Source organism: Rhinolophus sinicus, linkage group LG10, assembly GCF_036562045.2.
Source record: "Rhinolophus sinicus isolate RSC01 linkage group LG10, ASM3656204v1, whole genome shotgun sequence".
Taxonomy (NCBI): domain Eukaryota; kingdom Metazoa; phylum Chordata; class Mammalia; order Chiroptera; family Rhinolophidae; genus Rhinolophus; species Rhinolophus sinicus.
This window is the reverse complement of record NC_133759.1, coordinates 77894974-77911164: the sequence shown is the minus strand read 5'-3', so window position 1 is coordinate 77911164 and position 16191 is coordinate 77894974. Positions and strand designations below refer to the sequence as shown.

General features: G+C 49.7%; 1 protein-coding gene across 4 annotated transcripts in view; it reads left to right on the top strand.

Annotated features, from left to right (window-relative positions):
- The window catches only part of MACROH2A1 (macroH2A.1 histone), a 79890-nt gene that overhangs the window by 22093 nt on the left and 41606 nt on the right, over positions 1–16191 (top strand). For all 4 annotated transcript variants that reach the window (XM_074313539.1, XM_074313536.1, XM_074313537.1 and 1 more), the window contains exons 3-4: positions 10558–10664; positions 11062–11259. In XM_074313539.1, the coding sequence (XP_074169640.1) occupies positions 10558–10664; positions 11062–11259 (305 nt within the window). The remainder of the gene's footprint in view (positions 1–10557; positions 10665–11061; positions 11260–16191) is intronic.

The window sequence follows — 16191 nt, the reverse complement described above, 5'->3', positions numbered from 1 at the left end:
CTCTCCCAATATTTTCCTGTTAAAATATCAAAACTAATAAAACATATTAATAGACCCCTTGCTTGCTTTCTCTACCTGAGGGCTTCTATGTGTAATCAACCCAGAATAAAATATCATGAAAGTAAAAAGCCGCTCATCAGAGCTATAAATAAGTTCCAGCAAGAAGACAAACCCACAGGGTATTAGCCACAGCCAGCCTCCCTCCATCTCCCTGTCTCTTCCTACCGCCCCCTCTGGTTCTGGTTGCCAAGAAGAGGACACAGACTCCTCAGATTGGCCAGGCTGCTCAGCCAGCCTACAGCGCTGACCCTCCCTCCGTCTCTTCCTTCATTTCCACCCCACCTTCCTCCTTTTTAAGCAAGTGCTTTCCATCCAGTGGCCAGAAAGTGTGTGTTGCCTGGTACTTCAGAGGCTGGCGATGGTGCCTGACACTCAGGTGTCCTCTCACGGGATTGATATCACCCCCACTTGTCTCAAGGGGACGTTGTCGACAGGCCATTAGAGAAGACAGTTATAAATGTCCTCCTTCTAGAAGGAGGCTCCTTCCCGGCCAGAGCTCATGTTTCTTGCCGGCAGGAACCATTTGGAACTCCAGGGCTAATCTGCTTCCCTGGCCATCAGTATCCTGACTGATGTTCCTCGTGGTAATTGGTAACTGCAGTGGTCTTTGGTTAACACTTATCTGTTGCTTCTGTAAATCTGGATATTGACTGCTGAAAGTCAATATCTGCTATTCATTCGGAAAATAAGGGTACTTAGCTTGAGCAGCAGAGCACGCGCGCGCGTGCGCGAGTGTGTGTTGCCTCCCACCTCCACCCCAGGCCCTGGCAGTCTCTGTTTTAGATTCAGATTGTGGCTTGTTGTAATTGTGGTGGTGTTTTGAGTGCTAGGCAAAGACAGAGCAATTTAATAAAACATCTGTCATCTATTGAGCACTTACTGTGTGCCAGGCACTGAGCACATGCTTCACATTTAGTAACTCGCTGACTCTTCAAACCACCTATTTTGCTTAGGAGGAAACTGAGGCTTTGAGAGTTTGAATAATTTCTCCGAAGTCACTCAGCCCCGTAACCCATCTCTAGAAGAGCGTTTCCTTCAGGCTCGCTATTAGAGCTGAGACCTCAGCAGTGAGAAGGAGAGGCCTGGGACTCAGGGCCACTCTGTCCATGTTACATCTCCTTTCTCTTCAGTGGATGTCTCAAGAGGATGGTACGTGCCCAGTCTTCCAAGGCTGGTCCTGTCCTCGACGGAGCCACAGCCTGGCTGAGGAGCCAGCATGGACTCCTGACAGGGCAGGCCCTGAGGGGCCCAGGGGATCACCAAAGGGCATATCAGACGTGGGCTGTAAAGGCTGGAGACAAGCCTGTGGCCTGGCGTGGACCAAGGACAGAGGTCCTTCAGGGAGGAGCCTGGAAGGACAAGTCATCACTGACAGGAAGGAGGAAAGTTTAGGAAGGAGGTGGGTATGAGCAGAAGAGGGGTGATGGCCGTGGAGTGACGTGTGCTGGCTCTAGGGAAGGGGCAGTCTGATCAGGTCGGAGGTGCTGGCTGTAGCAGCAACAGGATAAGTGAGGTCCTGGGGAAAAAGCACTCATGGCGAGAGGTGGCCTGAGGGCTGCCATGAGGAGCCAGAATCCTCGGAGGGGGTGGGCAGTGCCTGGTTGGGTGTTGGGGGTTCGTATCTCTCAGCAGCGCGGAGGGTGGATGGCAGGGCCAGAAGCTTTTTGCCTGGTGTCTCTTCACTGCCCCCTTAGCGAAGGGGAGGTGGAATCCTGGGTGAGAGAGCCTGGGCAAACCTCTAGACAAGTGGCCCTCGACATTGGGAATGAACTTGGGCAGATTGGGCCTGGGCTGGGCTATTACAGATAACCTCAGGAGTGGCATTCCCTCTTGTGGGCCTCCCCAACTGTGACACACTCACATTGCTCTAAAAATAATCAGTCATGAAAAGAACTACAGAAGTCTTCATGTGCTCAGAGCTTTCTTCAAGAAGCAGGACTAAGCAGGCTGGGACAGGTGTCAGGGCAGGAGGGGGCTTGGGACATGTAGTTGCAAAAGCCAAACGGGTGGGTACCGCATAGCGGCCTCTTCTCATTTACTGTGTTTTCATTTTACTTTTTACATTTTGGAAAGATAAACTGTGCACAAGATAAACAGCACACAAGAGGGTGGAGCAAACTGTGTCCCTCTGATCTAGCCCCGATGCACTCCCAGGACGCAGAGCCTTGCCACGTCTCCATGAAGGATGTGTAAGCATGGATGACAGGTATAGCCTCTGCTCCCCGCACGGTGGCAGCCCACCACACACGCCCTTCTGCAACTTGTTTCCCCTTTTCAGAGTCCATCTGGGAACCGGCACCATGTCAGGGCTCTTTGAGTGAGTTTCCTCTTCACATTACACTCTTCAAATCATTTCATTTCAGCAGACATCTCTGATTGCTCACCCCTTCCTGAGATGAATTAAGAACAAATGGCTGTGATTTTCCATATCAAAACAAACATACATATTAACCATTTCCTTGTATTTTAATTTAGAGTCCTTGAAAGCAAGTGACGGGTGGGGCAGAGGGCCTTGGCCAGCTGTCAGCCGGGCCCTGGGTTACAGCAGGTTTCTCTGTGCCCTCCCAAGGCACCTCCTCCTTCCACCTTCCTTCCTGAGGCCTTGACTTGTGCTGCCTCAGCAGCTGGCTTTGGTGCTGCCCCTGCCGTGCATGGCACACCCTGCTGGGGTCACACAAAAGCCCCAGACCCCATCGCAAGGCAGAGACTGCCTGTGGGGCCCCCCTGGGTGCTGTGTTCCATCAGCGCACGTCTGGCAGCGCTGAGGTTAAGCGGGTTCAAGTGCATTTTTCAAACACATGTAAACTGTTAAGTGTAACAGCAAAGAGTAAACTATGGGGGGAGGTTTTCTATATTGCTTTTCTCCTCCTCTTGCTCTCATGCACATCCATCTACCCAGCCAGCCATCAGTTATTTTGATAAAGGGAACTGAGGAAAAGCAAGTCTAGTTTTCTTCCCCTGGAAATCAAGCCTGCTATACTTTTTAAAAGATAAAGTGTATGGTTGTGGCCTCATGGATAGCATGTAACTTGGTAACTCATTAATCCTCATAAGCCTAGATGTGACCTCAATTATCACCCCCCCTTTTATAGAATGGGAAACTGAGCGAGGTTCAGGTATGTCTTGCCGAGCCTCGCAGCTAGGTGCGGGAGCTGGGGTGCACACCTGGGGTGCAGGCTGTCTGACAGCAGGCCCCCAGTTGTAACCACTGCCCTCCGCTGAAGACAGACCAAGGAGGTGAGCTTACACAGAAGCGCTAGAGATTTGGGGAAGGTAGAGAAAGGCTTTCCTGAAAGGGAAGGTCTTCATGCACTGGGCTGGTGGGTTAGGTGAAGGTAATGTTTGCCAAGAATCCTAATATCTCCTCTTTGTGAATGTGTATAATGCAAAGTTATTTTTTACATTGAAATATGAAAAACAATTAGCTGACTTGAGAAACTCCCCAAGTAAGCCATGTTTCTATCTCGTTGGGAGAGTTTGTGGGGAAGGTGGGAGACCGGATCAGATGCTGACCCCAGACCTGTGGCTCACGGGTCCTTAGGGGCACGGGGTCTGTAATGGGGGCTTCAACAGCAATGGACAAACGTGTCCAATTTGGAACATCTGCAGAAAAGCAACAGAATGACTCTTTCTTAAAAAAGAAATACCTTATACTGTGCATAGAAAACGCCACCCTCGATTACGGCCGTCGGTTTTATTTTCTGTGTGGAATCTCTGGTTCCTGGGAGGCCGCTGGGACAGGCAGACTGGAGAGCCGTGCTGTGGCCACCAGCCTGGGCCCGGAGCTCAGCAGGCTTCAGACCCTGCCACTCATCTCCTGAAAAGGCGGGGTGTGGGCCAGTGGGTTCTGGGCAGGAGGGAATTGAAGGACCCTGGTGCAGTCAGGCCACAGGAAACTCTTTAGCGCTCACTCTCCGATTGGGGTTGATTGGGTTAAAGCCTTCAGGGAAGGTGGATAACAGTTCTGAACTCTGTGAACTGCTGATGGAAGCCTGATGAGTCTAAAGAAATACAATAAACAGATTCCTTGTCATGTTGTTGGCTTTGTAGCAAATATCTGTTTTCTCCTTGGGATTACGTGAACATTGGCTTTTCTTTGATTTCTGCTTGTTATTTTCAATATTTCTTTTGTTAGAGGAGACGCTTCAAACAGCTCAGTAGAAGCCCCTGACTCTCCTTTGCAAGGTTTGTGTTTAGAATTTGGCGCAGCCTCCATACATCACCTGTTAGCTGTTAGGAGTCTAATTCTGCAAACCATGACTTCATCTCCCCAAAGGAAGATAGACAGAATGCTTCAGTACAACAGATATGGTTCAGTTCAAGATGTTTGGGGGGGGGGGGGAGACTCTAAGCCTTTGGTCTCTGGGTGAACTTGGAAAGTAGACCTGTCAAAGGTATTCACATTCAGACAGCTGGTCTGTAGCTGGAAAGGCTGCCAAATAATGCCATTATTCAAGGCTGTGAGAATCTTGTCAAGCGGCCTTAAGACGACAGTGCTCACTGCGTCTGGGGAACGTTGGGCCCACGGGTGCCTCTGTAACGCCTGCTGCTCTGAGGACAGAACAGGTTGCAGCGCTGGTCCAGGCAACTACAAATGGCGCCATCAGCCCAGGGCTTGCCAGAGACTGGAGTGGGAACCAGAGATGCTGGGGTTTCTTGCAAATTAGATCTTCAAACAAACAAAAAGATCTTTAAAATGCACTCACTAGCTAGCCAGGGTTACTCATTCAACCTATCCCCTTGGCAGCGCTTATAATTGGGGGACCTTAACCACACTTAGGGTCCTTTCCAGAGCTGACCCCAAGTGCTTTGGGCCCCAAACCAGTCCAGTGTCGGTCACTGGTAACAAAATGAGACTGTCACTGGCCAGGAAGATTTGGCTTGAAAGGTGGAGAAGCTGGTTAGGGGTCTGTTTCCTCTCCTGACTGCTCTTTCCAGTTTCCTCCAGTGCTTTTATATGGATTCCATTTGTTTTGGTTACAGCCCCTAGGGCTGTGGCTCCTGAAGTCTCCCTCCAAGGGCGGATGCAAGAGTTGCGCTCTGGAAACTGTGGAGAAAAGGATTGGCATCTGTAGATCTGGTGCTTTCCTGCTTCTCTTGCTCAGGATTCCTGTTCTCTTAAGCCAGTCAGCGGTAAACGTTTCAGAGATGCATAAAACCTTGCAAAGCACAAGCTACATCAAGTGCAGGAAACCCTCCCTGTGGGTAGGTGTGGTGTCCATCCCATTGCAGCAGAGCTGAAGCTGGCTCTGGCCCAGCCCAGGAGGCAGCCCCCTTGCTGGTGGGGGGCCCATGCCAGGGGGCTCGGGGCGCAGTGGCTGGCCCGGAGCCTGGCCTTCCATGACCAAGCTCAGGATCACTTACTAGGAAGGAAGCTTAATCAGTAAATCTCTGGTGGCTGTGCCCTGCCCTAATTCCTCCCAGCCAGCACCCTCGCTCCCTCCTTGGAGCAGGCCCTGGAGGGCGGATGGGGGGAGTGTTCCATCTTGTCCAGTGCAGGCATTTTGCACCTCCCTGTCTCCTGCAGCAGGCAGCCCTCCCTTCTCCAGGGAAGCCTTGATGATCTCTGCTTCCACACCTAGACCAGGATGACAGGGTGGGTATTACTGCGTACTTGGCAAAGCGTGAGTTCATTTCTGGGTTCCTGCTTTTGTTACCATCTTGCCCCAAAAATAAGACCTAGCTGGACAATCAACTCTCCTGCATCTTTTGGAGCAAAGATTAATATAAGACCTGGTCTTATTTTACTATAAGACTGGGTATAATATAATATAACATAATATAACATGACAGAATATAATATATAATGCTAGCTATTACTTTACTATAAGACTGGGTCTTATATTAAGTTTTGCTCCAAAAGACGCATTAGGGCTGACTGTCTGGCTAGGTCTTGTTTTCGGAGAAACAGGGTAGCAGTCAGAGTGCGTCCTCCATCTTCCTGGGCTGTGGCAGCCCTCTGCCTGCTGCAATGTAGGGGCGGGGCGGGGCAGGGCACACACTCCTCATACAAGGTGTGTCTCTGAGGTGCTCTGTCTTCTGCGTGTGTCCCTTGAGGAAGGAGTTGCTATGGTAACTGTCCCTCTGGCAAACAGGCGAGAGTGAACAGAAGATAAGGCTCTTGCTCAACTAGCAGGAGTGTGGAGCTGTGCCCCTCCTTGTTTTCCCCACTTGGCACAGCTCCCCTCCCTCCCCACAGGGCTGAGGGCTGTTCGAAGGTAAGCTGGGGTTTTCCAAAAAGGAAGGGCCCTGGATTTTCTGGCTCCTTGGTGAAGCAGGCAGCAGAATGGCCCGAGCGAAACACGGCTCATTGCACTGCACACACCTCCCTCAGCCTTCCACAGCCACCTCATGGTCACTCCCAGCTGGATCCAGGCTGGCAGCCCCAACCCACAGAATGATGGTGTTTCCCCGGAAATAAGACCTCGCTGGACAATCGGCTCTGATGCTCTTGTGGAGCAAAAATTAATGTAAGACCCGGTCTTATTTAACTATAATATAAGACCAGGTCTTATAATGTAATATAATGTAATGTAATATAATATAATATAACATAACATAATATAGACTGGGTCTTATATTAAGTTTTGCTCCAAAAGACGCATTAGGGCTGACTGTCTGGCTAGGTCTTGTTTTCGGAGAAACAGGGTAGCAGTCAGAGTGCGTCCTCCATCTTCCTGGGCTGTGGCAGCCCTCTGCCTGCTGCAATGTAGGGGCGGGGCGGGGCAGGGCACACACTCCTCATACAAGGTGTGTCTCTGAGGTGCTCTGTCTTCTGCGTGTGTCCCTTGAGGAAGGAGTTGCTATGGTAACTGTCCCTCTGGCAAACAGGCGAGAGTGAACAGAAGATAAGGCTCTTGCTCAACTAGCAGGAGTGTGGAGCTGTGCCCCTCCTTGTTTTCCCCACTTGGCACAGCTCCCCTCCCTCCCCACAGGGCTGAGGGCTGTTCGAAGGTAAGCTGGGGTTTTCCAAAAAGGAAGGGCCCTGGATTTTCTGGCTCCTTGGTGAAGCAGGCAGCAGAATGGCCCGAGCGAAACACGGCTCATTGCACTGCACACACCTCCCTCAGCCTTCCACAGCCACCTCATGGTCACTCCCAGCTGGATCCAGGCTGGCAGCCCCAACCCACAGAATGATGGTGTTTCCCCGGAAATAAGACCTCGCTGGACAATCGGCTCTGATGCTCTTGTGGAGCAAAAATTAATGTAAGACCCGGTCTTATTTAACTATAATATAAGACCAGGTCTTATAATGTAATATAATGTAATGTAATATAATATAATATAACATAACATAATATATACCAGGTCTTGTACTAATTTTTGCTCCAAAAGACGCATTAGACCTGATTGTCCAGCTAGGTCTTATTTTCGGGGAAACGTGGTAGCAGTAAGTGAGCACAGTCCTGACGATTTCCCAAGTGGAGAAGCTCAAGCCATTGGAAGTTTCAGCCACAAAGTGAGAGTTCAGGGGGAAAAATAAAAAGCAAAAAAGCTCACAGAAGTCGGGGAATTCTTGGAGAATTGCTCTTCAGGTTTCTCAGCCATGGGTGCTACTTACAGATCACTCCTTGGCTTTACTTCCTTGTGTTACATACTTCCTGTCTGCTACCCAAATCGGGGCCAAACGCTCAGGGTTCTGGTGACCCCTTCTCGCCCTCCAGGTCTTTGCACCCAGCACCACCATCTCCCCTGCACAAAAACAGAGCATCACTGCCGAAAATGTAAAGACCACATCCCTCCTCTCCTGTATCCCACCAGCAGCCACTGTGCCTCTCATGGGGAGAGCCTTCCACTAACACTCCAGGCAGGAAGAGGAAACAGGCCCTCTCCACTTTCCTGAGAAACTGAATTTCAAATTATCTTCTTGCCACAGGCATGCGCTTAGGGCATCACTGTGGGTTGTTCTCTCTCTCTCTCTCTCTCTCTCTCTCTCTCTCTTCATCCCTCCCTCACTCTCTATCTCTCTCCCCCGCCCCCTCCTCCCTCCCACCCTCCTTCCCTCTCTCTGCCAGGTGAAGCATTCTTAGCACATTATGGGGAAAAGCTTGTAATCCTCCTGACTCCTGTATATTCTGGCTCTCCAGATACTGTTGGCCCTTACATGCTTCCCAGTGGCCTCAGAAACTGGGGGAAGGCTGGGGAGGGGGTGGGATGGTGGAGGCTAGGAAGTCAGCCAAGTGGGCACCAGCTCTGCTCTGCCAGCTGCCCCTCTCCAGCCTTCGTGCCGCACTGCACAGGCTCCAGCCCAGTGACAGCTGTGGCTGGCTCTCCTTCCTGTGCCCTCGCTCCCAGGTCTGTGCTCACGTCAGGTCAGACCCCTGCTTTGGCTCCCTACCAGCCGGGGGTCAGGGCAAGAGCATTGCAGGTGTGCTACCTGCTCCGTGAACATAGAAGGAAAGGCAGGCTGGGCTGGCCAGGCAGGCATTTCCACATTCAGGGCACCTGAGGCCTAAGGTCATGTCTTGTAGGCATCCCAAGCACCCTTTTCTGCTTGGCTAAGACAGAACCGTCTCTGTGGGGCACTGGGACTCACTGCCACGACCACCTGTAGGGAAGCTTCAGTGAAACTACAGGCTGTAGGGGGAACAGCTCTGTTGAAACTAACGGGTGAACGTCAGAGAGGTCCTGATTGTCTCCCCTTCTTTCACGGGCCTCACTCCAGTGACTTTCACATGTGAGTTCCATGGTGGGGGACTCTGTGGCCTCGGAGCATGGAGCAGGCAGGTGCCACTGGTGTCCTGTGATTACCGAGTAAGTGATTGTCCTCAGTGTGGCGATTACCGAGTAAGTGAATTCCTGCCGTGGAGTTAGGGGAGGAACCTGGTGTTCAAGGTAGGACTGATTTTTCATCCCCACCAACATGAGAGTTTGCAGGAGTAGCCAAGCAGCTTTTCAGCTTTATACACAGAGCAGTTTTCACATTGGGTTCAGCTATTGCCTTAACAAGGAATACCTGTAATATTACAAATTTTAAACACCTAATTTTCATGTAGCTAGAATTTTTTTGCTATTTTAAATGATTCTGAATTTTGACTTTGCCAGAGACATCTAGTGTTTGCAACATAACCTAAATATTAGAAATTGTTTAGTACCAGGAAGAGGTCCGACTTCAGCTGGGCCCAGTGGGGTGGACTCGAAGGACGTGACAGCAGAGCCATGGCAGAAATGGGCATGTAAGATACACTTTGAGACAGTCTGTGTTTCTCATCAGGAAATGAGGGGATGAGATTGACAGTGACCAGAACTGTGCCCCCAAGGAGGAAACAGAGGTCACTTCTCATTTCCCCATCTTTGGTGCTGTGGTGTCTTTCTGTCCTGTGAGAGCCTGCCCCAAAAGACAGGTGAATAAACGCTACTTAGCACCAGATAGGGGGTAGGCTCATATCCTACTATGGTTTATTTTTTTTAATTTTGAAAAATGCCAAATTTATGGAATGCTGAAAGAGGAATGCTCTTACATTGTACACCTAGATTTAACAACTGTCAACATTTCACCATAATTGCTCTACTCTGTAGACTTTTCAGAATTATCTGAGAGTAAATCGCAGATATCAAGACACTTCACCTCTAAATACTTCAGCACGTGTGTCCTAAGAACAGGATGTCCCCTACAGAGTGTTAACACCTTTGTCACACCCAAGAAAATTAATAATCCGCTAGTGTCTGATAGTCAGTCTACTAGGGTGCCAAAAAAATGTATACCTCTGATTATCGGTATATACTAAGTATTACAATTTTAATACAGTTTTTTTCCTTGCTTAAAATGTGTATACATTTTTTTTGGCACCCGCTGTCTAATCAAATCTCTGTTGTCTCCAAAATGACATTTTTAGCTTGTTTTATAATAAGGATCCAATGGCAGATTGACACATTGTATTTGGTTGTTATGTCTCTGTAGCCTCTTTTCACCTGCTACACCCCACCTCTTCCGTTTTATGTTTTTATGACGCTGACTGTGCAGAGTCCAGGCAGATCCTTCTAGTTTTGAATGCGAATGTGCAGGCATTCAACATGGACTCCATCCGCAGAGACTTACTCAGCACCTGTAATGTGCCCCCGCCCCCTGAAGCCCCATATACCCAGGCATGACCTGTTGCTCAGGATGCACGTTCAGTCTTGGGGGCCACACCATTGTCTCCTCGGGGTTGGTCCTGGTGACGTTTGGCTGCCGACTGCAGGCAGCCCCATTCTGGGAAATAGGTTCAAGTCTCAGCCCTGCCCCTTCTTACTGAGGGACCTTTAGCTGGTCCCTTCTCTCTAATCCTCTGTGTCTTTATCACCAAAACAAAAGGGTTGGACCAGGGGTTTGACTCAGCACCTCTGCGACTCCACTCAAAGTGTGCCGGGCAGACCGCCTGCAGCTTTGCACCTCAGCATAGCTGCCTCGTGAAGCCGCTGCCTGCGCCCATTCCCGGCACCGTGAGTGGGGGCCAGGAGGATGCCCGCGATCCTCGGATGCTCTGACCTTATGCTCTTCCCCTTTGCTCCCCACAGCGGAGATTCTGGAGCTGGCTGGCAATGCAGCGAGAGACAACAAGAAGGGACGGGTCACGCCCCGGCACATCCTGCTGGCTGTGGCCAACGATGAAGAGCTAAATCAGGTATGGGGCTCTCCTAGCCGCCCCCACCCCAGACACCTGAGCAGGCACTCATGCACCCCGAGAGACAGAGCTGTCTGTGCAAAGGGAGGTTGGTGTTTGGCTGGCTATCAAAAGCATGGACTGCATTTTGGACTATTAGCAGCTTCCCTGTCCCCCTCCCCGTGGTGGTTTTCCTGGATGCCTGCTTGGGGTTGGGGAGGAAATAAGGTGTGTGGCTTGGACTCTGAAGATTTGCTCCCTGTGTAGTGAGTCTGGGTCTTGTCAGCATCGTGTAGATGCCATGGAGAGAGGAGCCCTACCAGCCAAAATCCAGAGCATGGGTGGGCAGGGCTGACTTCTTCAAGGCCAAGGGCAGGGTGGTCTGGCTCACCATCTGCCACTTTGGTTTTTCCACAAGCTGCTAAAAGGAGTCACCATAGCCAGTGGCGGCGTGTTACCAAACATCCACCCCGAGTTGCTAGCAAAGAAACGAGGATCCAAAGGGAAATTGGAAGCCATCATCACACCACCCCCTGCCAAAAAGGCCAAGTCGCCGTCCCAGAAGAAGCCCGTGTCTAAGAAAGCAGGAGGCAAGAAAGGGGCCCGGAAATCCAAGGTATGTGATTCGGCAGTGGTGTGTGGGGAGGAGCAGGGCAGGTGTGAGTAGGTGGGGTCCAGGAGCCCCCTTCCTGCTGAAGGCTTATCCTAACACTGATGGGGTGAGACACTACGGAGGAGCATCTGGGAGCTGGTTACAGAGGGCCCAGTTCTGCTCAAGTGGCCAGAGTCTGGACACATGCGGGGGACTGGGCTCCCCCATTTGGGGTAAGAGGGATGTAGGGAGTGTGCCATGCAGGTCAGGATGGGAGGATGCTGTGCCTGGCCTTGCAGGGGGTGCCCACACCTGTGAGAAGGGACCTGTGTGTTTAGGAGCTCCCCTGTCCTAGGACAGCTGCCATGGAGTCCTGCCCAGAGGTGCCAGCTAGCTGCCCACTTGCCCCTGGCACTCTCAGTACCAACATTGTGTGGCCATGGCTGTGTGTCCTCCTCTGAGCATGTTCCAGAGACAGACCAGGCAGTTTGCTTTTTAGAATGACTGCCTCATGAAGGAGTAACACAGAGGCATTATTCAGGTCTTTTCTGGACTGAGGCTGGATCCTCAGTGCTGCTGTTTCTGTGGGGAGAGAAACCCTCTCATTAGGGTGTTCCTTTGTCGCTGGGCCTGCCTCTCAGCTGTTGACACAGTTGGCTCCAGGGCCAACAAACTAGGTTTGGTGCACTTAAGACTCCGTCTTTAATCAAATGAATCCTAAGGCTGCCCTGCCTTGTGGTGCCCCTCAGAAGTCATCCTTCTGGCCTCCAGCCAGACTAGGAGGAAATGACATCTGGCAGAAGGTGTCCTCCCTATTCTGTAAGACCTTCAATAAAAACTTGGAAATGCCTCATGGGGTCTAAGGTTGCCATTTCAGGATGTTCTTTCTACTGGAGCCCAAAGCCTCGCACCAGAGTGACATGGTGAGGTCACCTCCCAGGACAGGCTCCAGGAGCCCTGACCTGGAGCCACGCTCCCAGCATGTCCCCTCCTCTGAGCCGGTCCAAAGATCAGGTCCCTGGCCTGTCTGTGCCTCAGACGGACTGGCTTTCACCACGTGGGGGCACCTTCCCTGACCTCTAACCTCCCATCCACACTGTGGGCCTTCTTTAGTTCAGGTGGAAGAGGCTATATTTTTTGGTACATCCTTCTGCGTACAAACAAATGCTTCCCTGAAAACAAACAGAGTCCAAATTCCTCTTGCCAACAGGCCACCCGCCCCACTCTACCCAGCTCTGAATCACTTCCAGGTCTTTGAGAGAGAAACCCGATATTGAAAAGCATCCTATAAGTTTATTTCCAGACGCTTGCAGTCCACCGAGCTCACAAGTCCTGGAGAAGGCTTGGCGCCAGGTGGGGATTTCGCAGAATGCACTGTTCTCATTTCTGCTAACTATAAAATTAGCGCATTGAACTGTTTCTTTTCCCCCTTTCAACATTTGTAGTTGGGAGGAGCAGGATGAGGAAGGCAGGGAAAGGGCCTGTGCAACCGTTTTTAAATGTTAAAACGGAAGGTGAAGATGCCAAATCTGTCATCTCTTGATGACGGACCCAGGGAGCTGGCTGCCCCCAGAGCAAGGCCCCTTGTGCTGGGCACTGGGGGCCAGCAGGGCAGGTACAAGTCCCTCAGCCTCGCCTTCCTGTAGCCGTGGCCAGAGCCATGGCGCTCCATCCTTCAGAACCCCTGCTCGTTGATGTGTGAGCAGCCTTTTTGACTCCAGTGTGTCCAACAACGCTGGGCTGAACCCTGCTCCCTCTCACCCGATTCTTCCCCTAGTAGTTTGGGCTGATGACTTTCTGAACTTCCCAATTGACCAAAAATTAGGAGGGCTTTTTCTTTCTCTTTGGACTTGAAATATAGAAGGTGTGTGTGTGTGTGTGTGTGTGTGTGTGTGTGTGTGTGTGTGTGTGTGTGTGTCTAGCTCCTAGTAGCTATATTTGGAATTCAGTGTTTCTAATAACCATATGCCAATAATCACTCGAACACTCAACATTTCCCTTGATTACAAAAGCAGGAAGTCTGTTATGGTGGTCTGTTTTTCTTCCACACAATAAAACACATTGTCTGCTTACTGTATGAGTATTTGGCTAACATTAAACCCTGGGGGATGCTGAAATTGGAACCGTGAACAGCTAATTTTCAAAACATTTGTTTAATGTAAATTGTGGTGTCAGCTCCCAGAAACAGTGGAGAACCCTGCATCTCCACGTTTAAGTGGAATGTTCTGAAAATAACCTTTCCAGAGACTTGCAGAGAAAGCCTTAGTAACATGCTAAAGCACTTGTAGTGAAAGGGACTTGGTATTTTTCAAGTGTCAACACTTGAATTCCAAATCATAATTTTCCCCCCAATTCTACGTAATTGGAAGCTTTTGAAAGTCTCCAGTTGTGACAGCTGAGTCAGCTATAGTGGAAATGGTGAGAGAATAGAAAAGGCAACAGAACCCACGGGGCGAGGAGTGTGGGGCCCTGGCAGTGCCTTAGGGTTTTGCCTTCCTACTTGGGTGGCCTCAGGCACGTCTGTGCCTCAGTTTACACCTCTCCCAATAAAATGACTGGGTCCATCCCAGCCTTAAAATTCAGTGACTATGAATATTCCCATAATGTGTTTTTGACTAGGTGATATGGTAAGAATCTGCATGGTACAAAACAGTACGTAGTAATAAAATCTCACTCCTACCACAGTCCCCCGACTTCTCTCTAGAGCAGGCTCTGTAATGAGTTTTTATGTATCCTTGCAGAAAGTATGCATGTAAAAGCATATAATATGTAAAGCCTTCCCCATCCTCTCTACCTTAAAAATATATATGTATATAAATCATGTTACCCACTGTATTTGCAGGGTGGCATAGTAATTAAGGGTGCCAGCACAGCTGGCTTTGTATTCGAGTTCTGCCATTTCCTGGCTGTGTGACCTTGGGAAGTGACTTGACCTCTCTGGTAGCTCAGTTTCCTTATCTGTAAAATGGAGCTATAACACAGGGTGGTTGGGAACCTTAAGAGAGAGTACATGTAAAGTGCTTATAGCAATGTCTGGCACAAATGTTAACAGCTGCTGCTGTTGCCTTAGCAGAGTGCTGCCATGTCTGGGCATGTAGAGCTGCTGAGTGTTTCATAGTGTGACTCTCGTTACTTCCATGGTGTGCCAAACCAGTGTCCCCAGTTCTCTACCAACGGACTTCTGGTTGTTTCTGGCATGCACTCTGACAGGCAGTACCACAGAGACCATCACTGTATGTGGGTCTGTGCTCATGGACAAGAGTTTCTGTAAGATAACGTCTTCAAGCTAAACCGCGGGGCAGTCTATTTTCAACTGTAATGGCTGTTGCTCACACAGAGAGCATTTTTTCCATTAAGAAATTTCAAAAGCCACCTCATTTTTGTCATGTTTCTCACCGAGTTGTTTAAAGAAGATGCATTCATGGGACCAGTATTTATGAAGTCTACACGTGCTCGTTACTGTTCTCAGTAGTGGGGTATAGCACTGAACAAAAGGCCCTTGCCTGCCTCCCGTGCTCAGTGAGCTCTGAGCTAGTGAGGGGGACAGAGACATTCCAGAAGGTTGGGGAGTGGCGAGCAGGTGCTATGACAAAAATAAAGTGGAGTGATGGCGTAGGCGGTGTTATTTTCCATAGGCGGTCAGGTGAGCCTTCTCTGGGAAGGTGACACCTGAATGGAGACCTGAGGGAGTAAGGTATCTGGGCATTCAAGTGACTGGGAAGAGAGAGCTCCTGACAGAGGTGCAGCAAGTGGGCCTGAGGTGGGAGCACGCCTGACTCCTCCCACAGAGAACGGGACCGAGTTTTCATGTGAGGACCCTACCGTGTCCATAATGGACACCTTTGGTGGTCAGGGAAGCCTGGGACCTTTCTCAAGATAAAGTTTCAAATGCCTGAATCCCCCAGGTCAGAGTATTTATAATACTAGGAGTCCTAGGATAATATTTAGGGAATCTACAAGAAGATAGTTTTTTGCCAAAGAATTTGGATGAACAGTTATCTCACCTAGGATTTTTCAACCAAACACTTATTAGTACCAACATTCCAACTGCCCCCACCCCATAGAAAATCACCCTCCTGGATCATGAAGACAGGCTTGCTCCTTACCGCCTGGCAAAGCCCAAGATGATTTTGGTAGAGCACCTCTTTTCTGAGAAATAAATATTTAAGTTGCAAATTGAGTGATGAGTGTTCTGGTAAAGATGCCAAAGAAAGGGATTGGTTCTTTTAAGAAGCTGCCATCCTTGTAAGATTCTGCTGGCTTTGTAATGAGATTTTTGGCAGTTCAAACATCAGAGTGAAAGACACAGCATAGGTAAGCTTGGGTCGATTTTACGTAGTAAGCCTTTTTGGATACTCAGTTCTCCAGTTCTTAAATATGTCTCCCACTGACTCTGACCTCATGGGTTTTCTGCTGCTGAAAACAAAGTTGGGTGTGTGTATAATACATGGGAGCTTTGGGATTTGTAGAACAATATAAACTTCTAAAAAGTCAGTCATTTTGGAGATTGGCAGAGTTTTTCTTGCTACCTTCCTCCCCCTCCCGCCAAGTTAGAATATGAAAAGAAGCTACCTCCTACCATCATTAGTTCATCATAAAAGAAAGGGCGTTTTAGTACCAAAAAGTTAGGAAGGGGCATAATCCCAGGCTACAGGCTTTATGAAAAACTTAGGGCATAATTACTATGATTTGAATGTGCTGACATCTCACAAGACAGCTGCGGACCTAAAGTACCCCTGGATGGACTGCAGAGAACCAGGAAGGAAGGAAGGGCTTGTCTTGCAGGGTTTGACCGCCTTCTCTCTCAGCCCCTTGTTTAATGTGGACTTCCCTCGCCTTAGTCGCATTTCCTGATGAGGCATCTAAGGCCTGGGAAGGTGAGCGCTTTGCCCAAGGTCATGCAGCTAGTAAGACCAGAAGTCAAATGCAGAACTTCAGAGTTTAAACATAGTATCA